Source organism: Rissa tridactyla, chromosome 10 (genome assembly GCF_028500815.1).
Source record: "Rissa tridactyla isolate bRisTri1 chromosome 10, bRisTri1.patW.cur.20221130, whole genome shotgun sequence".
Taxonomy (NCBI): domain Eukaryota; kingdom Metazoa; phylum Chordata; class Aves; order Charadriiformes; family Laridae; genus Rissa; species Rissa tridactyla.
The window spans coordinates 24344281-24371673 of record NC_071475.1 but is presented as its reverse complement, the minus strand read 5'-3'; the positions used below and the strand labels follow the sequence as shown (position 1 = coordinate 24371673).

Below are 27393 nucleotides of genomic sequence, written 5' to 3'. Positions count from 1 at the left end.
TTAATTTTATCGTGTGATTTTTAAAATGCAATACTATGACGGCAAGTCCCCGAGTGAAATGAACTCACTTGTTGGGCTGTCTGGGCCAACACAGCGCGTGCCAAGGGAGCCCAGTTACCCTGCGCTGCAGAGGAGGCCAGCCTGGGTAACGTTTGAGGGGGGAAAGTAAAACCGTGAGACGACAGGGACGTTGCTAGCCACGGGGAGCAACAGCGAAGGTAGGGAAATTTACTGTCTCTGTGCCAGAGCACTGGATTACTATCATTTATTTAGGCATCCAACGCAAGAGGCAGCAAAGTCACAAGACGATAAGGAAACAACACCCATACTGTTTTTACAAGATTTGTGGCTCCGTTCCCTCTGGGACTGTGCTTAGTTTATGACAGCTGCACCCCCTGGAGTTAGCTTTATCGCTCACGTAAACATTATTTATTGTTGGAAGGAAAGTAAGTGTTGCGCAGGAAGGAGATGAAAGCAGCTGAGAATCTAAAATAGACACGGAAAAACTCATATTTATTAAGTTAACCCTTAAATGTTTGCCAGCCAGTGATTTCAGGTGGTTTTAGGCTCCCGTTTCTGCTACAGAGGACTTGCGCTTCCTCGTGTATTTTATGGAACTGATGGCTTGCACTTAAAGAACAAGTTAAAATGCCACGAACTACATAAGCAAGCAGAAGACGCCCCCTCCCTGCATGGATGCTTACAATTTAATTGCTGTATGTTACAGAATGGCAGAGATATTTCTTCACAGATTAAAAACTGGCAACAGCATTTATCAGAGCAATTGCTTATTTGCATTCCCTCCCCCTGTTTTTTAAAAGCGTTTTCCCTCGAGCAGGCATCTCTGCTGGGGCTGTCGCACGGGTCTGTCGTTAAGCTTTGGCTGCTTGCAAAAAACCGAAAGACAGTTTTTAAGATCTTACGCTAAATACTAAACAAGGAAGGGCTTTTAAGCCAGCTGACATGCTGTTTGCTCTAGGAGGGTATCTGATCTTTACTTCCTTCTAGATGAAAATTTGTTCTTTGAAACAAAGGAAAGAAGGCATTTGCCATGCTGGAAACCTGGAGAGCCTGAGCCTGGGAGGTGGGGAGGGGGAACCCACTGAAGCCCCTACCTGCAGCAGGGTGTCCTTGCAGAAATATCTCCTGCCTGTATTTGTGGGATATTGCAGAGCACAGTGTTGCCAGATCCTGGGATTTTTGTCACAAATCTCGTGATATTTCGTATTCTCTTAAGCCACAAATGGTAGAGTTGGATGAATATGTGAAAATCACGGCTTCTATTTAAAAATAAGTAAGTGTCTCACATTTGTATTTGAAAGGAGACGTTTCAGTCCTGAAGCGTCAAACAGCAGAAAAAACACACAAGTCTTTGAAGTTTCTTTGGTGGTAATGACGTGATTTGGGGGAGGCCTGACTAACGATTCAGGAATACCTCACGCTGTCAAATGCGTGTATGACCTTGACATGTCTTCTACGGTTGAAAGAAAGGGAAAGACTACGTTTTGATCTGGATGGAGCAACGAAGCTTGGGATGGACGCCGGGCTATGTACCGTAGAGTTAACATTGCTTTCATTGAGCCTTCCACATGGATTTTTGGCCGTGCAGGCTTTTGGATATTATCCCGGAAGTCTCTAAAGATGCTGTTTTCCTCAGCACGCTCTGCTGCTGTCAGTCGAACTTTTGGTTACGGGCTAGTATTGCTCAGAGTTTCCGTGAGAAGTTCGGGACCCAGAAAAGAGGGAGGACTGTGAAACTGATGTCCGTGACAACCTGCCGGAGGTGGCCCATACCACCAGTCTGAAACGGCGCAGGGTGGGAAACCAGGAGCCCTCTGGTTACACCAGACACCAGCTGTAAGAACAGGATATAAACGACTGATGGTTTGGGGTGGACAGGAGACAGAGGTCTCTAACAATTTTGCTCCCAAAACCATCCCAGTCATCAGTGATGTCTTGGAAGCAGACTAACTAAATGAATCTGCTATAACTTATTGTCAGATGTAAATGGCTTTTGCAACTATTTTTTTTGTTTTTAACAATGTCACACAGCACAGCTTTTTAATAACTGTAATTAAATGGTAGATGTAATTAAATCTTCTGCTTGGAAGGCCCAAGAAGAAAATTTGGTAACGTGCCAGCTGGTAGCTTTTGAGATGACTTTCAGTTGCATCCTTTCATAATGTTGGTAGCCCAGCAAGAAGCTGTTAAACTGTGATACATATTTTATTTTGTTCAGACATTTCTTAAGTGTTCTGTGGAAGTTTCAGGGAAGAGCCACGTAAACACTACCTGATGACATCTGATACGGTTTACAAGTTATCTGCAGAATTTACACTATATTTAAATACTGTAGTGCAGAAGTTCTTGTGCCCAGAAAAAATACCTGAGGAAAGAGTAGAAAGCAACATCACAAAAAGTCCTGGACAAAAGTCCAGAAAAGCTAGTGACATATGTTTAAAATGTCCTTGGGACTTGTTTCACCTCATCTTGGGCTCATTGCAAGAAACAGCTTGACAAGTCAGACCACGGGCAAGAGTCGGGTAACAACCTCCAACAGGGGTAAAGCGAGGTTCCTCTATGACTCTTCAATAAACTCTTGCTGTGGGGTTGAGCAGTACCTTTCAGATTTGGGGCGGTATTTAGAGTGACACCTCACAACACCTGACTGTGTGAAATGGGATCAGATCCTGTCCCTCTAGAAGTGATACGAGGAACCTCATTTTTTTCTTCCTTCAGTAACATGAGGAACTGATCTTTTCTGCTTGTTTTTTTAAGGACTATTATTAGGAAGAGATAGACAATTGACAGAGCCAGCGCTGAAAGGCTCTTGTATAAGGCCCAGAAAAGCTACCCACACCCTGGGCTGCATCCCCAGCAGCGTGGGCAGCAGGGCGAGGGGGGGGATTCTCCCCATCTAGACTGCTTTCATGAGATCCCCCCTGCAGGGCTGCCTCCAGCTCCGGGGCACCAACAGCAGAAGGACACGGAGCTGTTGGAGCAGGGCCAGAGGAGGCCACGAGGATGCTGAGACGGCTGGAGCCCCTCTGCTGTGAGGACAGGCTGAGAGAGCTGGGGGGGTTCAGCCTGGAGAAGAGAAGGCTCCAGGGAGACCTTCCAGCCCCTTCCAGTCCCTAGAGGGGCTCCAGGAAAGCTGGGGAGGGACTTTTGATCAAGGAGTGGAGCAATAGGACAAGGGGTGACGGTTTTAAATTGGAAGAGGGGAGATTTAGATGAGATATCAGGAAGAAATTCTTTGCTGTGAGGGTGGTGAGCCCCTGGCCCAGGTTGCCCAGAGAAGCTGTGGCTGCCCCATCCCTGGAGGGGTTCAAGGCCAGGTTGAACGGGGCTTGGAGCAACCTGGGCTGGTGGGAGGTGTCCCTGCCCAGGGCAGGGGGGTGGAACTAGATGGTCTTTAAGGTCCCTTCCAACTCTAACCATTCTGTGATTCTGTGATTCTGTAATTATTCCACGACCAATAGCCATTTCTACTGTCACTGAACCCAAACCGTACCAGCTGGTGGGAACACTGTGTAGTCGCCAGCCCTGCACATCAAGATGTTTCAAAAGCCAGTCACCATTCCTGGTAGCTAACGCTAACGCAATGATGGAAACACGAAACTCCTCTGGCACCGCAGCAAGTGAAGCAGGGGAAGTTCATCTCGCGTAAAGCAGAGCAGAAGCAGCTTGTTCCCTGGATCCCCGGTGCTATACTTAAGCATGTGTGTGTTCAGACTGCTCGTGTGTTTCAAGGTCAAGGTCATATGGAAATGCTCACAGTAGTTTTTCCCACGGGAGGTGTGTTGCATCGATGAGCTGGAGTCTGCAGTAGCTTCTAATCCATGCCCAGATGCCCAGATGCTTTCATTCATAAAGCCGGTGGGCTGCATTTTGGCTGCCCACCATCCTTTCTGTCCTTCCTGTCCCGTGGGGGTCAGGTGAGGCACTGAGCTGGCAGGGTGATGACTTCCATGTGAGGACACCGAAGACAAAGTGGCTTTGTTCTCTCCCTGGAGCTCTGCTGAACGTCAGTTTGCCAAATCTCTCAGCTGTTTATTTATGTCCCTATTTTAAGGGGAGGGTGCTCAAATGGCTTTATTTGCTTCCTGCCTTCAAAGAATGTTAATGCTTTGGGTTTTTTAGAAAATAAATTAGTGGAGTATTTTTTCTCATGTGCATAATTTGATTTGTACTTTACAAGAGACCAGATATTGAGATAAGTGTGTTTTTGAACATGTATGTGAAGCTGGCTGTTCATTATCCCATGTGCAACGTAACAGCCAACACAGGAATATTCTGTAATATTTATCAAGATGGTTTATGGTCAGCGTACAATGGCTTATTCTATATGCTGGCTTTTCCATTGTGCCAAGAACAAAAGGTGCTCAATTTTTCCATTACCTGCATCATCTTCTTGTTTTAATAATGCCATCAAAATTTCAAGGATAGGGTGTCATACATACAGCAGAATCAGGGGGGGTAGGGGTGGTGTAATTCACTCATGTAATGAATATAAGAAGTTAAAACTGACCAGGGATTTCTGGACCTGCGGATGCTCCAGGCTATGATTTCACCCAAGTTGGTTCTGTTCACATATTAAAGTTTGGCTTAGCTGGTCGGGAATAAAGAGCTGAGAACTTGTGGCACAGCTTCTGCCTTTGTGTTCGGAGTCGGAGGATTGTTTTTCTTCGTGTCCTTCTAACCAAAGAAGAAATAAAAGGTGATTACACCAATAATAATAATACTCTGACTATATAAATAAGTCCAGAAAACTACCTATTCTATATGCAAAGCAATCCTGGAAATTATTAGCACCAAAAAAAAAAGAAAAAATCCCAGAACTTTGAGTAAACAAACACCTTGTTTTTCAGAGCTGACTACACATCCCTTAAAATCAACGGCAAACTGCCGCTGGCTCGCGGGAGCGCAGGAGCAGCCCCAGGTTTGCAGTGCCGGGGTGACCACGCACACCCGTCCGGCCTGTGCCGGCCGTGCACGGCCGGTCCCGCTCCTCCCAGTTCACTTTCGTTTCTCCTCTTGCCAGTGACCTCTGCTCATCCAAGGAGGACAGCACTCCGGCTGCCCTGCTGGACGTGCACCGGGCGCAGCACGAACGCATGAAACCTATGGATGATGATCTACAAGACATGTAAGTGCGTCTTTGTAATGAGGAACTTGGGGAAAACGACCAGTCTGAAAAGTCCGAATCTGCAGGAACTAAAGCGTGGAGCCGGGAGAGGCAGCGGCTCCGACGGGAGTGGCCAGCCAGTCGCTGCCGCCCCGTTTTGGTTTCTTTTCTGTCTCAGAGTCTGTTTTTATAAATGATTATCTGAAACTTGCTGAAGGGAGCTTAGTGTGTAATCTGAGCTTTTAAGAAATATGTCATTGTATTTTCTTAAACACAAAGAAATGCTTTGTTAAAGGAACTGCCTGCACTGGATCTGGATTTAATTTGTTCCTAAAGAGATCCAGTCCTCTTCAGCTGTGGGAAAGTAAGAAACCATATTGTGATTTAACAATTAACAGATAAAACAAGGAAACACTACATGCTGCTGCTGCCAGGACAAGGGTAATATTTAGTAAATCAAATAATTCAGTCAAATAAACAAATCAGTCGGTTTAGCAGGGGGGAAACAGTAATGGCTTTTGAGATTAGCTAACCAGGAAATATATCTGCTGTCCTTTAGATGCTGGAAAATAAAACATTGTTGGGCGGGTCACTTAGTTTAGCCGCTAAATTAGGAGACGGAGATCTGAAATGAATCACGGAGTTTTGGAAATGAGCTGGGCTCTGTCGATGTGGCACGCCTGCCGTCAGCAGGAAGCCAGGGCTGCGCACAGCGCCGCTCGGCCTGGGAGGGTTCGAAAATCAGCGTTACTCGCCTCAAAGAGCGTAAGGGTTTCATAGCGCCGTTTGCACAGCGCTCAGGGCCGTTACCGGTACCGAGCGTGCATCCTCCCTGTCCGGCTGTGCTCTCTGAATGTCACGGATCATACCGTGGGAGGGGATTCGGTGGCCCAGCTCCTGCCAAGTATGTGTCTCCCCACAGCCGTGCCCTGTGCCTGGGACGGGTGTCCCTCTCCGCTCTGGCCATGCGGCTTCTGAGGACCTGTCTTTCCAAGGCAAACCTAAGAGCGATAGGGTTGCAGAAGTCCTGCATGCCACGGGCATGAGGAGGAGATATATTTAACCCTTGGTGACAAGTATAATTATCTGAGTCTATAGGACAAAAATATCTCCAGGCAATGTGGCGCTGTACACCGCGGCTCTCCTGACTGATTGATTTTCACTTCCATGTCGCTCACAGCGCTGGGAAACACTGTCCCCTAAAAAAATGTTTAAAATTTACATTAGAGATTTTAGTCTATGTCACATGAAGATGACCAGGTTTTCAGTTTTGTGGTTAAGATTCTGGTAGGAATTCCAGGGAAGCTTTTTTTAGCAGAGACACAAAATGCAGTGAATCCACAATAGTATAAAACAGTCATAAAAAAATCCTCAGCATGCCATACTACCGCTGCCTCTTAGTACTAGACAACACCTGTTACTGTAATATTTTAATATACATATGAAATGGTCTTAAAAAAAATATATGATGAAAGGAGTTATAAAATGACAATTTTCTTTCCACAAGGTGCCTGTTTCTATTACTGCAATACATTGTGAAAAATGGCTCTGATACAGGCATGATCGACGCCTCTGTGTGCACTGATGGTAATTTAAAAATCTGTTTTAATGCTGTTCGGAAGATCTGGATTCCTGAGGGTAAATGGAGTAAACTCAGGATGTTTATTCATCTTCCCAAGGACACGCACCATAAATGTCACAGCATTTGATAACACTAAAAATATTTCAGTGAGATTTTTTCCCCCCATGTTCTTACGCTTCCTAGAGAAAAAAAGAGCTGCTTTCCTTTGCAGTGCGGAGGTACAGACCAGCATTTTCAAGAGTAAATGAGGGCATTCAGGTCTCTCGTTTGCCAATGCAGGCGCAGGTAACGGTGTGAGTTACAGCAGTTGCGGCCGTGCTCAGCAGGAAGGCCTCCGCGGGACAGAGAGCGCAGGCGTGTGCAATGTGGTGCTGGGGTGCGACGCCGCGCTCTCTGGAGAGCTGTTCCACCAGGCACTGAACACAAAGGGGAGAGGATCAGAGAAAGAAATTATAGGGAAGAAAGCCTCCCCGGGTCTGTGTGGGTAACCCTGCCAGCCGAAATCCTGCCACAGGACATGCAAGAGCGGAGGCCCCACGCACCACCTCTGGGGTTGTGCTGGTGTGACGCTTCCTCCGTGAGACCACGATGGGTGCAGTGCCCCCAGACTTCCAACAAATTATCTTTTTTTCACTTTTTTTATGTTTGTTTTTTTTTTTTTGAAACTGCCAGGGTAGATGGAGCTGTCTCTCATAAGAGGGTCTACAGGGTGTATCCAAGCACAAAGTCAAGCCCTCACTAAATCCTTTCTTCCCTCCTATTTGGCAACTCGAGCCTACCCTGTAGGCTTCAGCTCTGTCGGGACATGCTGACTTCCAGCTTCGGTGCTACAAGTTCCCAAGACGTGGTACCACTCAAAGCAAGGGGCCACACGTTTCATTATCCCTCTGTTTCGCCAGTCTGGGTAGATTGGTGTAGGTTTCCCACACGTTTGGGTTCAGATGGCAGGGATCAGGGCAAACCTCCCAGGATGTAGCGGACTTGTGGTCATCCACGCGATGGTGGCGTTTCCTGACCAAGGTGTGCCTCGCTGCTCGGGGCCTTGCTGCTTACGAGAAGAAATTTGTTTCCAGGAGAGGTGTCCGTGTGAGGGCAGTTGCGTAGTTGAAGCATTTTATGTACCAGTCCGGAGGCAGCCTTGCCTACTGTGGTTTTAATCCCTCTGGAAGATTTCTCTCCCTCTTCAACATAAACATTTTCTTCATGGTTTCAACGCAAGTCGTAATTACAGATCACCCTGCGTCTTTGCCATACTAGGAACTGGCCTTTTCCAATCCGTTATAAAAATACCAGATTTTGCAGTGAAAACACCTGTAGTAATAAATAACGTAGCCCTTTCTTTATCACAATTTGCCAAGCTAAGGCTCAGCCTCGCTCCTCTGCAGCATTTATACCTAGGAAGGCATGTCGCCCTCCAGACCTCGCTGGGTAATTAAACGCTGATGAATTTTTGTGCTAACAGGAGGTTTTAAAATGCACAGATTTCCTCGTACTTCTTCCCTCACAAAGTTAATATATCCCAATTAATTAGAAGTTTCACTGCAAGCTTTTCCTTGACTGAGAGAAGTTGTCCCTGCACCTTGGACTCCAATTAATTTGCCTTACACGTTGTAGTTCCGTCTAAATAAACGCGTGCAGCGCCGCGGCGCAAGAAAAAACACAAATTGCACACGATGTGACGAGAATGTAGAGGTGGTGTTCTGAACAGTTAAATTACTCGTGGAGAAGTGAATTGCGGCGTCGCTAACGATGCAGTGGAGTGTTCCAGACCCGCCGGCTGTGCAAGCCCGGGTTCGTGCTCTCACCCTGCGCGGCCAGAGAGATGCAGCCGCCCCCGGGGGACGCGCTTCCCCCCTCCGGGCCGCCGGGGCCGCGGGGAACCCGCCACCACACGCTGCCCGGGCCCCGGCAGCCGCCCCGGGCCGCCCCGCCAGCGCCTCCGCCGGGCCCGGCTGGCGCCGCCCCGCCGGGCCAGGCCGCACCGCCCCGGCCCGGCCCGGCCCCGCCGCCATCCCCAGCAGGAAGGCCGGCAGCCCGCCAGCGGGCCGGGCAGGGCCGGGGCCGCCATGGCCGGTGAGTGCGGGGCGGGGAGAGCCCAGGGACGGCGAGGCGAACGCAGGGCCTCGGCGGCGGGGCCGGCTCGGGCGGGCGGGAGGCGGTCGCTCGCCGAGGCGGCGCCGCTGCGCTGCGGGGCTGTGCGGCCGGAGCCGCCGCGCGTGTGGCCCGGCCGGGTGTTGTGGTGTCGCCGGCGCCCCGTTCACCCGAGGGAAGGCTCGGCCGCCGCAGTGGCGGCCCCGGGGAGGAGCGCGGCCTGAGCCCCGGTGGGGCGCTGGCGCCTCCCGGCCGTGCCACCTCTGGCCGGCGGATGCCCCGCCTGGCAGCCGGGCCCGGCGGCCCTGCAGGGGCGGCAGGAGCCTGCGCGGGGCTGGCGGCCGGCGGGTGCGGTCGGGCACCTGCCTGAACCGGGGCGTCGGCGGCACCCGGCGAGGACGGGCCTGGCCGTGTGCCGGGCCCCGCCGCCCGAGGCCGCACCTTGACCCGCCGGCCCCACGGCCTGTGGCAGCGAAGAGGAATCTTGCCCTCGGGCCCAGCTCCGCCTGTGCTCGGCAACATTCGGGCTCCGGGAGGGGAGGAGGCTGGGGAGGGTGGCACAGCGTCCTGCACCCACAGGAGCACACCCCTTCACTGGGGGTGCATTTGGTGACCAGCGCAACCCGATCAGCTCAGGCCATTTCTCTGAAGTCGGTTTCCTTCCTAAATCCTCAGCATCCCTTTCCTGGGCTCTCGAGAGGGAAAAGCCAAAACCTAAGTTAGTGTTAAGCTAACATTTTGTTGAGAGAGACTTTTTCAGCTCCTTCCTGAGGTGCTTCAGCAGTGAGTTTGCATGAATGCGTACAAATGGCAGGTTGCGTGCCTTCAAGTTTTTGTGGTCAGCTTCCCTTTACCGAGTTTATGAAAATCATCCAAGAGTTTTACAGGAAGTTTTTTAAAACAGGAAAGAATTTAAAAAGGGAAAAAAGGAAGACCTGGGGAACTACAGGCCAGTCAGTCTCACCTCTGTGCCTGACAAGATCATGGAGCAGATCCTCCTGGAATCTCTGCTAAGGCACATGGAAAATAAGGTGATTGGTGACAGCCAACGTGGCTTCACTATGGGCAAAATCATGCCTGACAAATTTGGTGGCCTTCTACAACAGGGTTACAGTGTTGGTGGATAAGGGAAGAGCAACTGACATCATCTACCTGGACTTACACAAAGCATTTGACGCTGTCCCGCATGACATCCTGGTCTCTAAATTGGGGAGACATGGATTTGATGGATGGACCGCTCTGTGGATAAGGAACCGGCTGGATGGTTGCAGTCAAACAGTTGCAGTAAACAGCTCGATGTTCAAGTGTAGACCAGTGACGAGTGGTGTTCCTCAGGGGTCAGTACTGGGACCGGTGCTGTTTAACATCTTTGTCGGTGACATGGACAGTGGGATGGAGCGCACCCTCAGCAAGTTTGCCAACGACACCAAGCTGTGTGGCACGGTCGACACGCTGGAGGGAAGGGATGCCATCCAGAGAGACCTGGACAGGCTGGAGAGGTGGGCCCGGGCAAACCTCATGAAGTTCAACCAGGCCAAGCGCAAGGTCCTGCACGTGGGACAGGGCAATCCCAGGCACAAATCCAGGTTGGGTGGAGAATGGCTTGAGAGCAGCCCTGAGGAGAAGGACTTGGGGGTGCTGGTGGACGAGAAGCTCAACATGAGCCAGCAATGCGCGCTTGCAACCCAGAAAGCCAACCGCATCCTGGGCTGCATCCCCAGCAGCGTGGGCAGCAGGGTGAGTGGGGGGATTCTGCCCCTCTGCTGTGCTCTGGTGAGATCCCACCTGGAGTACTGCCTCCAGCTCTGGGGCACCAACAGCAGAAGGACACGGAGCTGTTGGAGCAGGGCCAGAGACGCTGGGAGGGCTGGAGCCCCTCTGCTGCGAGGACAGGCTGAGAGAGCTCGGGGGGTTCAGCCTGGAGAAGAGAAGGCTCCGGGGAGACCTTCCAGCCCCTTCCAGTCCCTGAAGGGGCTCCAGGAAAGCTGGGGAGGGACTCTGGATCAGGGAGTGGAGCAATGGGACAAGGCGTAACAGTTTTAAACTGGAAGAGGGAAGATTTAGATTGGAGATTAGGAAGAAATTCTTTGTTGTGATGGTGGTGAGCCCCTGGCCCAGGTTGCCCAGAGAAGCTGTGGCTGCCCCATCCCTGGAGGGGTTCAAGACCAGGTTGGACAGGGCTTGGAGCGACCTGGGCTGGTGGGATGTGTCCCTGCCCAGGGCAGGGGGGTGGAACTAGGTGGTCTTCAAGTTCCCTTCCAACCCAAACCATTCCGTGGTTCTATGATACAATTCTATGAAGTTGCAGCTTGTGTTTGCATTGCCCAGCGGATGGCAGTGAGGTTTCTGGAATGCATGTTTACAAAGTACGTGTATTGTTACAGAGAACGTCAGAGAGATGCATTGGGTTTTGTGTTTGTTGTATTTAAATTTATCTGCTTGTGTTGATCCTGTCTGTTTGCTTGGTAAATTGAAGGAGGCTGTTAAGGGAAAAACAAACAAAAGATGAAGCCATAATAAAGGTACAGTGGTGTCAGAGACAGTATCAAGAGTCCTTACGTAAATATTGGAGTTATTAATTGGAGAGGTCTACCCGCTTGACTTAAGATGGTTGGCAGCATCTGTGCTCCCAGGGCCCGAACGTTGGATGAGAGCGATTACATGTCACGGTGTAGACGGAGTGGCTGATTGCAGCCTGCAAAATTGAAATGCAGCTGGATTTATCCATCTACTGTGATAAACGGGAGGTGGCAATGCAGACCCCGGTCTAAGGTGGCAGGTCCCTACGGCCAGGTGGCTTTATCCAGAAGGGCAGCGAAGGCAGATTGTAGAGGAGCATATGGAGGGGGGAGGGCTGTGAGAGACAAAATCCCATTTGATGTTCCTTGTACAGAAAACAACATCGGGTCTTTTATGGTAAGAATAATTAAGCAGAGTTGAAACAACAAAGGGGTTTTTGACAGGCACTATAACCTGAAAGTTGTGGTCTGGGTTATCAGTGCGTTGTGCCAGTGGCTAGTGACACCTTCTAGGGACCAGGCATCTCACCACAGGCGTATGGAGCAAGAGTGGCAACGCCACAGCGCTTGGCTGATGTCCTGGCTGCCGTCAGGGTCTGGCATGCCAGTGCCTAGACTAGGAGTTGTCTCTGAAAAACTCTGTGAACACACACTGCTGTTGAATTAGGAGAGCTTGGGGAAGGGGGGCTCTGTCGCCCTTGACATTTTTCCTGCAGGGGCTGTAGAAGACAGTCTGGCACGTTACGGTCACATATGGTCAGATTTTTTTATGAGCTGTGTTACTTCCAAGAGCAGAATATATTTCAGCAGCCTTAAAATGCCAGCACTTAGTATAATGGCTGGGTCATTCCGCAGCTATTGCCAGAAGCCTAATTGCCCGTTTGGAAGCAAGAATAGAGATGTGTCATTTTATGAAAGGTTGTGGTGGGGGTGATTTTTACCCGCAGGTGAAAAATTATGAGTGTGTCACTTTGTTACTGTCATTTGCTGCTTGCGCATTTATCATCACTGATTTGTTGTGTTTTATTCTCTGCTTGAGGAGCTGCTGGCCACAAATAACTGGTAATCTTTTGCTTTTCTCTGATATTTCTTAATTATTCTTGTACTTCCTTTCCTTCCGTGCGTGTGGTCAGGTGCAGGCTGCGTATGTTAGCATGGCATGGGGATGCTGTATGCTAGAGGCCTTTTGTGCTTTGGGTAAGAGAAAAAAAGCGGTCGCGTATGATGTGTCGTGGGCTTGCAGTCATTATAAGTCAACAACATGAAATTATTAGTCATGTTTTCGTCTCAACTGTCAAAGACATTTCCTGAGTTTCCTGTCTGACTCTTTGACAGGTTTACATGTCCTCTGGGTAAGGAAAATACCGACCTCTTTTTTAAGCAACCTTTTGGTCAAGCAACCTTGAGTGATGTGGTATCCAGTCTCAGCTGTATTTGTTGCCTCTTTCAGCCAGGCTGAGCTCGGTCCTCTGCCAGCCCTCCGGCTGTGTGGAACCCTGCAGGCTCCTCCGCTGCAGCTGCCTGCCCGAGCAAACCTGCCGCTGGGTCCCCAGCCCGTGGATAGGATTAAGCCCAGTTAGACTAACGCTCTAGTGGAGGAGAAGGTGCAGCTGCAGTAATGCCAAATTACGAATTCGGAGTTAGATGTAATCCTAATGCAGTCTGAGAGCATTAAAATGCCTGGCGATGCCACGCCTGTGCTGTCAGCCATGGTTCATGGACCTATCCTCCCGATTTTGCCGCTCTGAACTTTCTAGGGAAGTACTGTCCAACAGTACGACCCTCCTTTTAATGCTGGGGTGACTCCTGCTTAAAAACAAAGTCTCCTTAGCATAAAGATTTCAAATTTTCCTTGCAATAACTGTTGCCTTTTTGAGGCAGGGAGGTAAAAGGTGGATGCGCAGAATACCCCAAACCACCGCTCCCTAATCTTAAGACGCGGCAGCACATATTGCTGCGATTGTGAAGTTACCTGGTTTGGAGTTTCTGTTATTTTAAGATGTAAATAATGGACAGCGTGTTCAATCTTAAAACGTGGCTGCTCATGAACAGTGATTGTAAAGCTTCATAGCACAGTCATGTTTGTGCACTGTCACGTCCCACAGGGAAGAGGTGGGGGTAAGTGACTCAGATTCGTAAATCTCCAACAGTGCAGACTAAGGTGAGATAAATCTCAGGGTCTGTATACAAACATTTATTAGTTTCCCAAAATGGTTCGTATAGGTCTTAACAAGTCCGCAATAATTGGTTAGGTATATGACAAATTATGGCAAGCAGTGAGATATGCATCGTGTTACTGAACAACAGGTATACAATTTATGGCAAGCGGGACTTAAGGTCGCTACGTAACAATTCTAACCATTACTTAGCAACTCTAAGAGAAAAGGGAAACCGAGGGATAGAGAAAGGAAAAGATAAAGAGAGAGATAAAGAGATCACTGTTCCTGGTTCCAGCGTCTTTTTCAGGGAATCTTCTTCTTTCTTGGGAAGAATCTTCCCAGGCACAATCTTCTTTGTTCCCTCTCTGGGGGCACTTATTTTCCCCTTTTATGTTTGCTGAATTAGCATGGTCCACCCGCCTTGCCAAGGACAGCCTTGTCCTGGGTTTCTCCCTTCTCCCAGGTGCCGTGTGGCATGATTTGGGTGGAGAGAGGGGTGCCATAGTCATACATGTTTAGGATGATCTCTGTAATCTTCATTAGCATATGCAGGGTGTGCACTTTCGTATGCATTTCGTGGATAATGAAGCAAAGGTCACTTATCAGACACAGTGGCCTCGAGAACTGAGAACTAGCAAGCTCACCACGTGAGTGGCAGAACTATCTTGTCTTCACAAGGCAGTCCTCCCACGCTTTCAGAGCCTTGTCAGTTCTTTGAAAGGTCAGGCCTGCATTATTTATTTCCTTGCGAGTGTTTGAGGCATTTCGTTGAAGGCTTGGGGGGCCCTCTCCCCCTCATCGGGGAATTTACAGGCCGTCTCTTGCACGCACCCAGAACTGGGCCATGACTGGCGGTGCGTGGGAGCAAGTCCACGGCATAACAAAGCTGATGGAGCTCCTGGGGCAAGCTGGGCTCAGGAGCATCGCGCGGTGGCTTCAAATGCACACGTGTGCTTTCCAGATACCCTTATCGCTCCAAAGCAGGGTGCCGCGTTCCAGCCGCTAGGATTGGTGGGGCTGGTTTTGTGTTTTCTTTAAATTTAGTAGCTGGAGCACAATTCTGCACTGGTGGGCGGTGTCGGTGGGAAGTTTCACTTCTCTGGTCTACCAGAAGCCCGAAGGCAGTTCCTTGTCTGGTTTGGGCAGAGATTTCTCAGAATTGGAGGAGAGACACAAGATTTTGGAAGAGAGTGGTGAGATACTGAAAGTTACTTCTGCTCTGCTTTTATTGAGCTAGCGTTGAGCTTGATAACCGCTCTTCAGAAAATTTTAAACCTTGCACCCCATCCTAAACACTGAAGTAAATTTGGAGGAGGCGAAGGCGCACGCGGGTGAACTGTCCCTGTGGGAATGGGGAGGAAGCAGACTGCTTTGTGGGTGCTTCTTCGAAAGGGACCGTCCCATAGGATGGAGAAGTGTCTTGCGGATGCCTGAGCCAGGTGTAAGACCTGGCCTTGGCAGGCGCAGCTTAGCAGTAGCCAGAGAGGCCAAGAGCGTCACCTCGTTCTCTTCTCCTGCCTTTTGGCTTAGATGGGAAGACAAGAGCCACCCCTGAAATCTCAGAGAGGCTTATGCCCCGTAACATAACGTACAGCGCCCCAGCACGCAGGTTTCAGGGGGCAGCAAAAAGCCCTTGGGAAGACTGGTGATGGGTGATGGCTTAATGAGTGCGTGTAAATGAAAAGCGCTGCGAGGACGTGGCGTGCTCCCAACTGCTCAGAAAACGATCTTCACTTAAATGTGATCATCAGTTGGTCACAGTCAACTTCACTGGTGTAATTGCTGCTAATATACTTCGGCATGCTGCCTGTGCAGGGATGGGTAATGGCAAGGCAGCAACAGAGCAAGAAGCAGGGAGGGAGATGACACTTTGAGCCTGCTTTTATTTTACTTTATATACTCGTCGCCTCGAATCCTTGTCATGCTTTTAGCACTTGCTGTAATTCATTGTTTGAATGTCACGATGCTATTTGAAGTTTAATTGCTCTGCTAGCTGTAAGACCCTGGTTTAATGTGTGTTTTTTGTAAGCGTGCAGAAGGTACAGAGTTGTCGGTGACACTGAGAGGCACTACAAATCACGTAGCTGAGGCAGAACAAGGAGGGAGCTGCACTGTGGCACTTCGTTCCCCAAAAAGTATTTGGATGAAGAGGCACAACTTCACAGTCTCCTGGGTCACACTGGGAGGTTTTCTTGAACCCTTTCCTGTAAATGGTGTTCATGCCACACAGACACAGAAAAAGGACACGGTATAGAAAAGGCAAGGGCTGTACCTAGGTGTAGTGCATCGTGCCAGACTTCTCTGGCTCTTTTCCTCCGTTCTTTTGTTTATCGTCTCTAAATTGCAGGGCACAAAGGGCTGATGGTTACGTTTTTTCTGGTGGCCAAAATACTATAAAACCTACACGTTTGCTTTAAAAGGGGAATGTTGTGGGGCTGGTGGTGTTTTGTTTTTGTTTTCTGTGCTGCTTGGTTATAAAGTGCTGTACTGACATTTTAACACTTATTTCAGACAGCGTCGGTCATAGACATTCTCTTTCTAAATCTGATAAGGGCACAGTAACCCGCGAAACCAGTCTGTGCCTGTATCTTAATCTAGGGACTGTAGACAAGCAGCTATAGGGAAAGCTGCGCTCCTGCAAAATCCATTGCTTTCAAATTGGAAATGGTGCCTAAACCAACAGCGAGTTCGGCTCTGTGTATTTGCAGAGATTTGGGTTAATAGAAAAGGATGTGTTTTATTTGTATGGGTATTTGAGTGTACTTCGTGGTAAAAATGTACCACTTTTTGAATGCACTTTCTCCCCAGTCTCATGTGAAGTGAAGGTAGAAATCCTTCTCTAAAAACTTCATGACTCTCTGGCAGAGATGCTGTTCCCGGTGCTCCGGTTCTGTTTCAGCCTGGGCAGTTTCCGCTGGGCGAGTTGCTGAAGTCTCCTGGTAGACAAAAGGCGGCGATGAGCTTTTTGAGAGCTGGGTGACATTAGGGCCAAATCACTCCAGCTCAGTCAGCTCCCTGTGTGCCTGCCTGGCTGCGCGAGCTTCTCTGCATCCCGTCCCGTCCCGCCCCGCGCTCTGCGGCAGTCCTTGGGTGCTAAGCAGCAGGCGAAGACCAGCCCTGTGCTGCATACCAGTATCAGTAATGTGCATAATTTGAAGCCAAATTTATGTCCTTTTACTGTTCTACATCAGAGAGAACCTCTCTCTATGAAATACGCATTCACATCGCAAAATTTATAATGCACATTAGTTTTAAACTCCATAATCTGATTTCATAAATGTTAGAAAATTAATTTTCAGTGATTTAACAACTTTAGGACTGTATTTGATTAAATATCCATCAGTGATTGCCATCTAAATGATTTACAGCCTTCTCCCTTGGGAAAGTGAGATGCAGCACAAGTGACCAGCCAGGAGTTCAGATCTGTGTAATTTTAAGCGGGTGGATCTTTCAAAGCACACGGCTACGTTGTGTTTCCCTAGTAGGTAGTTCAGCTTTCTAAAATTACATGATGGTAGTGATTTTATTTTAGCTATTTACTGCCGTTAGGAAAAGGAAATTTACAGAATTTAAAAATGGCCTGCTGATTAACTGCTGTGGTTTGTTCTTTGTATTGTTTTATCTCTAGATCAGTCGTATTGTCATCGGCTGCAACACGACATGTATTTTCTTACAAGCAATAGCCGTCTGAACGAGCAAGTGGTTGATAAAATTATTCTCCAGCTTAACCGAGTCTACCCCCAAATTCTTACCAATGCAGAAGCAGAAAAGGTAATTTGATGAATTTTTCTATATCTCTGAATGTTGCATTGTTTTTGCGGGTCAGAAGCTCGGCTTCCCTCTTCCCGACTTGACACTCGGTGCCCCATGCAGCCAGTTTTCCTCACCTCTTCCTTGCTGACCGGTGGTATCTGGGATCTCATATCAGAGGAGAAGTCACAGGGCTGGCACGTTCCCTGTGCCAAGTGGTTCTGAGAGAGGGCACTCTCTTCAGCAGCAGCCTAATGCCAGGGTCCCTGCCGTGCCGCCCGGTGCCATGCCTGCAGGAGCACGCTATCTTATAACCGCTCCGGGGGCAGGACTGCACCCAGCGTGTGACCAGATGCCCTGCATGCCTGCCTCCTCATGTGAGGCGGTGTGGAGTGTCACGTCAGATGATCTGTGCTGCATCCAGCTGTGTCCACAAAATCCTCTATATTAGCTTAATCGGTTTTAGTTGCTGATTAATGTGATTAATAACTTTGAGTATTGGGAGAGGAGGGGGGCGTTAGTCCCATCTATGAGCGTGGGAGCTGGGGGAAGCGGGTGGAGGGAGTTTTAGTGGTGCCACTGTGTATGGAGGAAGGCTGCGCTCCCTGGCATGAAGTTTTCAAAAATGGGTAGCTGTTTTTAGGGAGGAAGCTCTTTTAAACTTAGGCGGAGTGAAAGTTAAAGTCAGTTAAAAGCTTCCCAGATCCTGCTTATAACAGTTTGTACTTGCCCTCTGCTGACCTCACTGTCTGCACAAGCCTTGAGGTTTTGGCATATCAGTATTTTAACATTAGGAAAATCAGATCTAATTCTGTCATAATCAAACTCCATGGGGACAAATAGTGTTTTGGTGGTGTAGAGCAGTGCTAGATCATCAGCTAGGACAGCCTAGCCACTCTGTTATGATAAACAGTGTGACAAGCACAATTAAAGATCATCTCATTCCCTCAAGAGCTTCAAAATAAATGCATAAAAAATCGTGAAACGTAATTTGTGGCTTCTGCACTTAGCAGACAGAAGTGAACTGCTTTCTCCTAGGCCCAAGCAAGTTTCTGGCAACTCTTCTGAGTGTTTAGGAGGCTTACAATCTCGGTGTATCCAGTAGACCTTGTGGGAATTTTGTCAGAATGAGGAGTGTTGCATAAGGTGTGCTGCATTCCGGTCCCCCTCGAGCAGGAATTGATCCTAACAAAGTGTACCACAAATGTTACCTGCTGTACTGGTCTGAAGCAGAATGCTTTGCTGAGAATGGCTTTGGGTATTTTCCAAGTAAAGCGAAATCAGTTTGACGTGTGTATGGCTAGGTACGCGCTTGCGTTCTCTTTGTAAGGTCTCCTAATACTCATCGCGTTTTGGACTACAGAAGAAAAGTGCCGCCTTCTGCAACTGCTGGCCATGTTGTCCGAGTAATGAGAATTTGTGCACGTTGCACTGGATATGCAGCAGTCAATCGTGCTGGGAACAATGAAACGTGATCTTGGGATGATGAATACCCCAATATTGGGACTAATATAAGCAGGATAAAGTACCTTTTGGGGTGATCATTACTAGGCAACTATGGGAAAACTTGAAAACATAAAACTTTGTTACAAGATTTATTGATATTTTCTACCAGCAGCTGTCAGAATCAAATTGCAGAAGAGCAAGTACCATGTTATTTTGAATGCAGAGAGAACACGAAAGGCAGAGTCACTTTATCAGGCCAGAAATAAGAATGAGGGAAGGCAGAGGCAACATGCTCTCCATCAAGTGATGGGGTGCTGGCCAGATGGAGCTCAGTGTCTTGAAGACTGCTTGCAACGCGTGTCCTTTTTAGGTTCCCCTCATTTTTTTGACCCGTTCTTTTAGCAGATATAAACCAAGCTCCATATCTTCACTCCCTGGCATACTGTAAAGTGATGTGGAATTGATCTCCAGCTGTTGTAATCTCTCTTCTGATGAGTGCTTTTCTCTTACAGTTCAGGAATCCAAAGGCATCACTCCATACCAGACTTTCAGATCTGATCAAGCACCTTCAAAAGAAAGGAGACAGACACTGTCAAGAGTTTTACAGGGCTCTGCAGATCAATGCTGAACAGCTGTATAATGACCTGCCAAGCAGGAAAGTCTTGAGTAAGTTGATTTGTAAGATGATTTGAGTCGCGGATTTCCTCATCGGTGTATTAGAGAACCTCATCCGGATGAGTTTTAGGTTATCTAAATAACCTGTTTATGTTATTTAAATAATTTTTGGGGTGTACATTAATGTCTTGTGACTGGAATTTTCCAAAAGCCGTAAGGGGATTTGACTGCATAGTTCTTGTTATTTGCTGACTAGTGTGGGCAGGCTAAAACTCTTTGATTGTTTTGAAAGATGAAATATATCTTTAAAACAGTTTAAGTGCAAGATGTAAGCGGTATTACTTGTATGAAGTACAGTTTTTCTCTTCATAACCATTGCTGCTTAATGGTTCGTTCTGTTTCCTCTGCCTTTCATCTGACTTTTAGCACGTAAGAACATTAAAAACCTCAAATTCGTTAAGCTCAAAACTCCGGTGGCCCAGAAGCTTGACTTTCCCTCAATCTGTAGATCTCCTAGTTTCTAGTCTAGTCTAGTCTCCTAGTGTCTAGTTTCATGTGAAGCAAGCTTTCATTGGCCCTTGCAATGATGAAATATTAATCGCTTAGGATTTGTTTTGCGCAGCTGGCAGGCTTGAACGATGTCCGTAAAGCTGCCCCCCAAATATACATGTATGTACTTCAGAAGGACTGAGGCTCAAAAAGATTTGATTCTGTACTGCCAAGGAGCTCTTTTCTTTAAGGAAAAGTACCAAGCCTGGCTTGCCAACCTGGGATAACGCTTGCTATGCATTGGTGTTTCTTCCCTCCCCCCCCGTAATGAATTGGAGAAAAGAACGATGTTCTAAATGGATGGGAAATACATTCAGGCATCCCACATACTGAAATGTCTTGAGGAGCTTGAGGGAAAAGCTCCCACATTTAAGTTAATGAAGCTGCAAAGGGCCTGCAGTTTAAGAAATTCTTACCTAGTATCTAACAGCGCTAACGCTTCACTGGCCAATTGATTTCTAGTTGTAAAAAACTCCACAGTTACGTGCCCTGGGGAAATTTTAGACGCATGGGTCAAACTCCAGTGAGATTCAAACCGTTACACTGAAAGTCCATAGGTTTTAAAAAAAAACAGTTAGACCTCTTTTATTTCTGGAGTGAAAACGGCGTGTAAAATTGTAATTACCTTTGAAGATACTGCGTTGTCCAGCTTTGTTTTGCCTTTCATTTTGAAGGAAAAGGTTTGTATCTACCCAGCACAACTACACAGCAGTGGAAGGCTGCACCATTTCCCTGCCTGCCCAGGGAGGCTGCAAAGTTACCGCAGGTCTCCGCATCCAGACATGAACCGTCTTGAACTGGGGAAGTCGGGGCCCATCCCTGCCTCAGAATCTCAGAGGAGCACAAGTCCCAGTTGATTCAGCCTCGCAGCAGCTTTAAGGCGGTGCTTTTGATGTGATATTCCCCTTGCAGAAGTCATGCCCTTTGGGGGAACAGGTTCTTACATCAAATAGTCTTGGCTCTCTCATTTTTGCTTGGGTAGAGCTCAAGAGCGACAGGTTTTTCTGCCAGGCTGACTAGAAGGCAGCAGACAGCCTTTATTCATTAAGAGCAACTTAAGAAGTCTTAGTGTAGTCACTAAGAATAAAATTTGAAGAGTGTGTTGATGGTTTAAGAGTTTGAGCTCTGTTGATACAAGCCTTTGCTGAAAATTTATCTTAACATAGGTGTACACAGCAGCCAAGGCCTGACTGCATCCCCTGTAGACAGTCTGAATTCAGTTGGGTACTAGGACCGAATTCGTCCGTACCTGTAAAACTCACATTGGAAGTTTTGCAGATGTTGGGGAGCTGAAGTCTCACACCGCCTCGTGCCATTGTCACGCCTGGACAAACCAGCTGAAAGGACACTTGTGTAGAGTGTCCGCGTGATGTTTTCACTTTTAGCTGGCACATAAGCCTGCTCGTCTTTGCACGTGATTTACGTGGTCATTTCTGAGAGCTTTTACTCGGGTAGCCACACGAGTAGGCAGGGTTAGGGCTTCTCGTGGTCAGACTGCGCATAACAAGTGCGTGCGCTCGAAGCACTTCACTTCACTTTGTGGTGCCTCGAAGCTGTTTTGCTGCGGTTGCGTTATGCAGGGGGACCCCAGTAACCATCGTAAGTCATTAAATTCTCTGTGTCTCGATATACTCTCTTACGCTGTCGCCCTCAGAACAATGACAGTAGTTTAACGGAGTTAAAATACTACTCCAGCTGAGGTTCTGCCCTTCCGTTAGATTGACCTGAGAAGGAAATAATGAGATGATTGTGTTAATGGATTTGCTGCTTCTTAGGAGTTCTGTAACTAAACCAGATGTCTGCATTCTGGTCGATAAACATCTGTGCAGCATTTTAAGCTAAAACTGCAAACAATTTTATTCTTCAGGAAAAGCTCCCTTTTTGATAGGAGGTGTTATTTCTCATTTGAGTGAACTCAGACCTTTTGAATATTAAAGGCATTATCCTTCCGACCTCTAATATGTACAGGTTTTGTGTTACTTAAATGTTACTTGTAGCAGTAGTTGTTAAATTGGTCAGATTTAGCACTGAGCATTTACAGAATTGACACTAGAATTCGTAAATGTGAAGAAAAAAGGGAATCCCTAACATGGGGACTTTTTCAGATTGAACCGAAACAAGCAGCGTTAAAAACCCCTGGAGAAATTATTGATGAGGACACCGATGATCTGTGGCCAGGACAGAGTTCTGTAATAGATTACATGCAGCTGTACGTACGACAGATGTTTTCTACAGAGGAAATCCTTTCAAAGATTTCTTTTTCATATTTAAAACAACCTCGAAATTTGTGCTAGAAGAAAATTTCTTTGCCTCAAGTATGATACTGCAAGTGAAATGTTTGGTAATGTCTGAGAATTCCCACTAGAGGGTGGCTGAGGCACATGGCACGGGCGACTTCAGAGCTACTGAAACCAACCAGGATCTTCCAAATGACTCAGAAAATGCCTTTATCTCTCTCAATGCTGACAGAGACTAGAAAGATGAGGGATGAGATCGGCCCCACGCAGCAATAGCCTGATGAAAGGGCAGAGATTTGGCCGTGCTGTCCTGTGAGACGTGAGGATTTCTTAGCGAGGGCAGCCCCGAAACGGGCCGGCAGTGTGAGATGGCCATTGACACAGAGTGCGCTGCGCCGGGCTTTGCAGCAGCCCTTTCTGCTTCGGCGGCTCGCAAGCTTTGCAGCAGAGTGCTTCAGATGTTCCTGTTCTGCTTGAACGCCATACCCTCTCCCCCCAGCGAGAGGGACGTATAGCAGGGTAGACGGATGTTCGCCATCTAATGCTGGCTGATGGCAGGTTCTCTTTGCCGAACTGGGGCACAGGGTGGTTTTCCAAGGCACCTCACCTCGGTTTGTCACATAGATGACACCTTTGTCACCTAGGTTTGTCCAGATTGTCACATAGAAGAAGGAAATCGGATGAAACCCAACAGTCTCAAATTCTTTTCTATGGAGCTCTCACTTTTTTCTTTTTTCTTTTTTTTTTTTTAACTCTCTTGACCACAGAGGTTTGGCTAAAGAAGTTGTTCTGCAGATTCACGATGCATTAAAGGAAAGGAATCCCTCTGCCGTTTGTGGCGACAGCGGTGCTCTTTGGTGTCGCCCGCGTGTTCTGCAGACAGTTATCTCCACATCTCTATGGCAGAGGCACCCCTAAAAGAGCCGCAGGTCTTTCTGCCCAAAGCAGAAACAGCTTTATTGCTGCTAACTGCTGAACACCTTGTCTTAAGGTCCACCTCCTTTTCTACTGGAATTTGCAGAAAGATAGAGGCAAAAATTATTTGCGCCAAATGTCAGCACACAGTACCTCCAGACTTTCAAAGAAGCTGTTCGTGTCTTTCGCTGAGACCAGAATTTAGATAAATAACCTGCGCCAAGCAGTTTGTTCCAAGTGCTTCATCTGCCAGGTCCATCAATGCCCAGAGATTCACTCGAGAACAGAGAGAAAGGTGACGCATTACATTACGGGGGTGTTTTCAGATTAGCTCATACATTAACAAATAGTTTGTATTTATTACAATGAAAATTTCTGGCATTTTGGAAGGATTAGCTCCTGCTTTCCTCCCTTGGGCAGCAAGTGTAACGTTACTGATGCGGTCAGTGCTTCACTGGATGGGAGGTGTCGCTCCGATGACTATATGCCTATGTCTTTTGATCGACATGTATCCAGATTTAACTGCAGCGATGACTTACCTTTGGAGGGGTTCATATTTTATGTCAAAATCGGATTTTTTTCTGAAATGTGTTGTTTTGCACAGTTTTGCGTGTGCTGATTAAGTTTGTTTGTTTGCTTGAGCTGAGTACTAACTTTTTGTGTGTTGCTTTTATTTCTAGAAACCACAGATTCCACAGAGATAGACACTGACAAGGAGAAATATATGCTAAATGACAGGGGTAAATAAATGCATAAAGTGTCACCGGATGGAATGGCTTTTCAGATTATGATGCAATTTGTTTTCTCATGTAATTTGCATTTCATGTAACAAATAGTTTGTTTTATGATGTCTTTACTGTCACAAGTTAAGTGGGATTAGTGGAGGGGAGCATACTGAGCTGCTGTTGAGGGAACCAGTGCCAGGAAATTCAGGAGACTGTAGAGTTTAATCAATATTTACAACCGTATTTTTACGTACACTGTTATAGCTAAGCTCTTCCTGGCACTGTTTCTTCAGTGCTTGAATAGTAAGGTCTGTTCATCTGCTGCTGATGTCATTTTGCATAAAGTCATCGATGATTTTTTTATGTAACTTTCAAAATTTGTCAGTTCCTTTAAGCTTTCCATTTAAGTACAAATCATTTGAAAACAAAGACGGAAAGGAAGATGGGCAAGGGTGAACTTAAATATATTTTCCTTAGGAAAACACGTTAATTTTTTTCCCCTTCCTCTGCTCCATGCACAGATTCCAGAGGCAAATATTTTATTAACTGAAAGCTATTTTGAAAAGGAATTGAAGAGCTGAAAGAAAGCTGAAGAATTTTCAAAATTTGTAATGAGCTATTTTATCATTGAAGCTTATTTGGTATTTCATTTAGAAGTTTGAACACAATTAGGAGAGAATAAAAGCAGCTTCTACGAGCTGTGCCTTTTTGGCAGTTTTGCCCTGAGAGAGAACTGAGACGAGGGGCAGAAACGCGGTTTAACTCAATGTGTGCTTTGGCCCGTGCTGTTGTCACTTTGAATATCGAGCCAAATTGCTATTCAGATTTTTCCCATCGCTACTGCTGACTGCAGCGTAACAGGACGGGAAGAACAGGGAAAGCGCTTGGAAATAAGAAAAGGAAATAATTTCTGTTCTTACTCATGCTGATGCAAGAGCTGGCCTCCCAACTGGAGATTGTCCAGCTGCTGGCCGCCCTCGCGGGGAGATTCCACCCGAGTCCTTGCTCCATTGCTCTCTCTCCATGTCATTGTACGCGTGGTCAGCTCCGCTAATTTGTTAAGTCTGCGGCACGTTTGTCCTTAAATTGACAGGTGCAATTTAATTGTAGCTATATTCACGGCAAAGTGGTAAATACAAATAGAATATTAGGCAATAAAGAAGCAGATATAAATCTTGATGAGGTTTTGTCTGCAGCTAAGTATGAATTAGAAAGGTTTTACTGAACATCAATGTTGAACATCAGCATTAAACTGCATATAATTCCAGGCGGGCACGTGAAGGAAACGTTCCCGGTGGGAGATTTGGTTTGGGCGGGGGGGGGGGGTGGTTGTGCATTTCAGCTTCCAGCAGAACTGGAAACAGGGGCAAGAATATTTGCTTTTGTCATGAAAGTGGCATTTGTGGAGCGTCTGTGGGGAAAAAAGAAAACCCTAAAAGTCTGCTTCTAAGGGACTGCAGTCTCATACGATGGACTCTTACCACAGGCAGTGCATTGGCCCGGTGGGGGCTATTTATGGAGTAAAATACTGCGCTGTGTGGTGAGGTCCCAGTAGTCTGGTTAGTATTTTGTTGTAGTGTTTAAAGGGGGTTTTGCACAAACTTTTGGAGCAGGAAAACATCTAAGGAAGTTTTCGCTTCCATTTAATAGGATATGGGTAGACGAAGAGAGGCGAACAGTGAGTGGTGTCAAAGCAGCTGTAGTAAAAATTAATTGCAGTATAGTAAATGTGCTTCACAGCACATTAGCTACAGAACATACATAATTGTGAATGTATTAGCTTCATTTGAATACCCTTAATTACGCATATTAATAGCAATTGATGATTTATGAACTGAGCTAAACTTCCACTGCTCTGTTCTGTCTTAATGTGTTTTCTTTTTCGTTTTCTTTAGGTCCGGTGTTTTTCCTCGCTTGTTTTAGCGTTGCTGCAGGATTTGCGATATTTTGGTATTGCTGTAACTCAGGTAATGGACTCCGGGGTTTTGTCTCTTGGTTGCCTTACGTTAGCACGTGACAGGAGAGCAACGCACCTCTTGATCTAACGTGGCTTCCTTAACAGAGTGGGTCAAGATGTCTTCATTCATTAATGAGGTCAGGATACAAATTGCGCTTCAGACGTGCTGAGATATAAAGGATAGTTTGCCTACAGAGGATGTCACAAATAGGGGCTCTTTTTAAAGACTGCAGTCATGTGAGATCCTGTTGCTATAGCAATGGGTCATGGTTCCCAGCAGTTGTGAGGCAGGAAAAGACCCAGACCTTCTGGCTTCCACATCCCTTGGGAGCTGGCCGAAGCACGGCCAGTGCCGGGGCTGGAGGACGCTGGCTGGATTTGCTGAGCCCGAGCAGCTGCAGCCGTTGCCCCTGTTGCTGGCTCTGGGCGTTGACTCTTCCCCTTGGCTGAAAGCCGCCTGCTGACGGCGGCAGCAGCAGAGCAGAGCTCCTCTTCCTCTCCACAGCCCTCCCTTCCACTCGCCCAGCGCTGCCCCGAGAGCAGCAGCCCTTAGCAGAAAGAGTGTCGATGCATCCACACGGGTCACCTTTCAGCGAAGCGGTGAGTCAGCGCTAGTGGGAGAGAGCCAGGGGCAGAGAGCGGCTGATTCAGAGGTGTCACTTGCTCTCGAGCCTTCGCGTGGTGCTGTGGGAAGTGCCAGTCTTCACATGGTAGGTGGGGAGCGGGACCTAGACTCCGTTTGGATGTTGGAGAAGCCTTCTGCTTCTCACGCCCCAGTCACAGCAGTTACAGTTGGACATTCTTTACTAATTTCTATCCAGAGCTGTAGGCTACAGTAGCACCAGTTCATGGACGTTTCAAGTGACGTGAGAGTCTGGGCTGTGTTACCCTTTGTTCCCACATCAGAGTCCCTCAGCTGGACTGTCCATGAGCTAAGGCTAAAAGGGAACCGTGAGACCCTGGAGGCTAACTCATGCGTTTCCTTAGCTGCCATCACTTCCCTTCATCAGGTTCCATCACCAGCATTTAGTAGAAGCACTTTCAGAAAAGCATTCAAGGACTGATACCAAAATGCCAGACAATCCATCGCTTCCCGTGACCCCAGTTAATTGGCCGTAGCATTAGAAGTGTGTGTCCTGTTCTCAATTTAAACCGGTTTCAGCTGCAGCGTGTCATTTCTGTTGAGCCTTTCTCCACCAGATTGCAGACCCTCTTAGCCCCTTGTTTCTGTGCCAGCTGACATTTCATATTTTCTCCCTGTGGAGGTCCTCATGCCTGAAGTCATCTCTCAGTCTTCACTTTGCTAAAATTACCAACCAAAGCTCTCAAAGCCTTTTGTTCCAAGGCTCTTTCTTTTTGTGCAGTTTTTGATGCTCTTTCCTGTACCTGCGGGGTCTCAATGCCCCATGTGTAACAGGGCCACCAGACCTGGCTGTGGTGTTCCGGGCTTGCACCGTCTGGTGCTCTGCTCAGGTGTAAAGCTGCCCCCTTACCTAACTCAGGAATGGTCTCCTCTTCCTGGGTCTGAAATTGCAGCGATGAATCCCAACAGATTCATCGTTATCCTGTCTTGGCACTTGGTGTATACGATATTGAAGGAAACGGGCTTTCCTCTCGAGTCATTTTTGAAACTGATTTTTATTTTTTATAGATGCTGCTTCCTAGCTAGAATGAGTCATCACTGTGTTCACTTACTCCTTTTCCTCCCATCTTCGTTTCT

The 27393-nt window shown here is 47.5% G+C and overlaps 1 protein-coding gene across 7 annotated transcripts in view; it reads left to right on the top strand.

The window, feature by feature from the left end:
* Positions 1 to 27393, top strand: part of LOC128915582 (caspase recruitment domain-containing protein 19-like) — a 72037-nt gene that overhangs the window by 39361 nt on the left and 5283 nt on the right. For 3 of the 7 annotated variants that reach the window (XM_054216132.1, XM_054216130.1, XM_054216135.1), the window contains exons 4-7: positions 17108 to 17250; positions 19188 to 19341; positions 23672 to 23731; positions 25612 to 25683. In XM_054216132.1, coding sequence (XP_054072107.1) covers positions 17108 to 17250; positions 19188 to 19341; positions 23672 to 23731; positions 25612 to 25683 — 429 coding nt within the window. Of the gene's footprint in view, positions 1 to 4982; positions 5150 to 6635; positions 6716 to 17107; positions 17251 to 19187; positions 19342 to 23671; positions 23732 to 25611; positions 25684 to 26178 lie in introns of those variants that run through there. The other 4 variants (XM_054216139.1, XM_054216131.1, XM_054216134.1 and 1 more) reach the window with 4 other exon arrangements.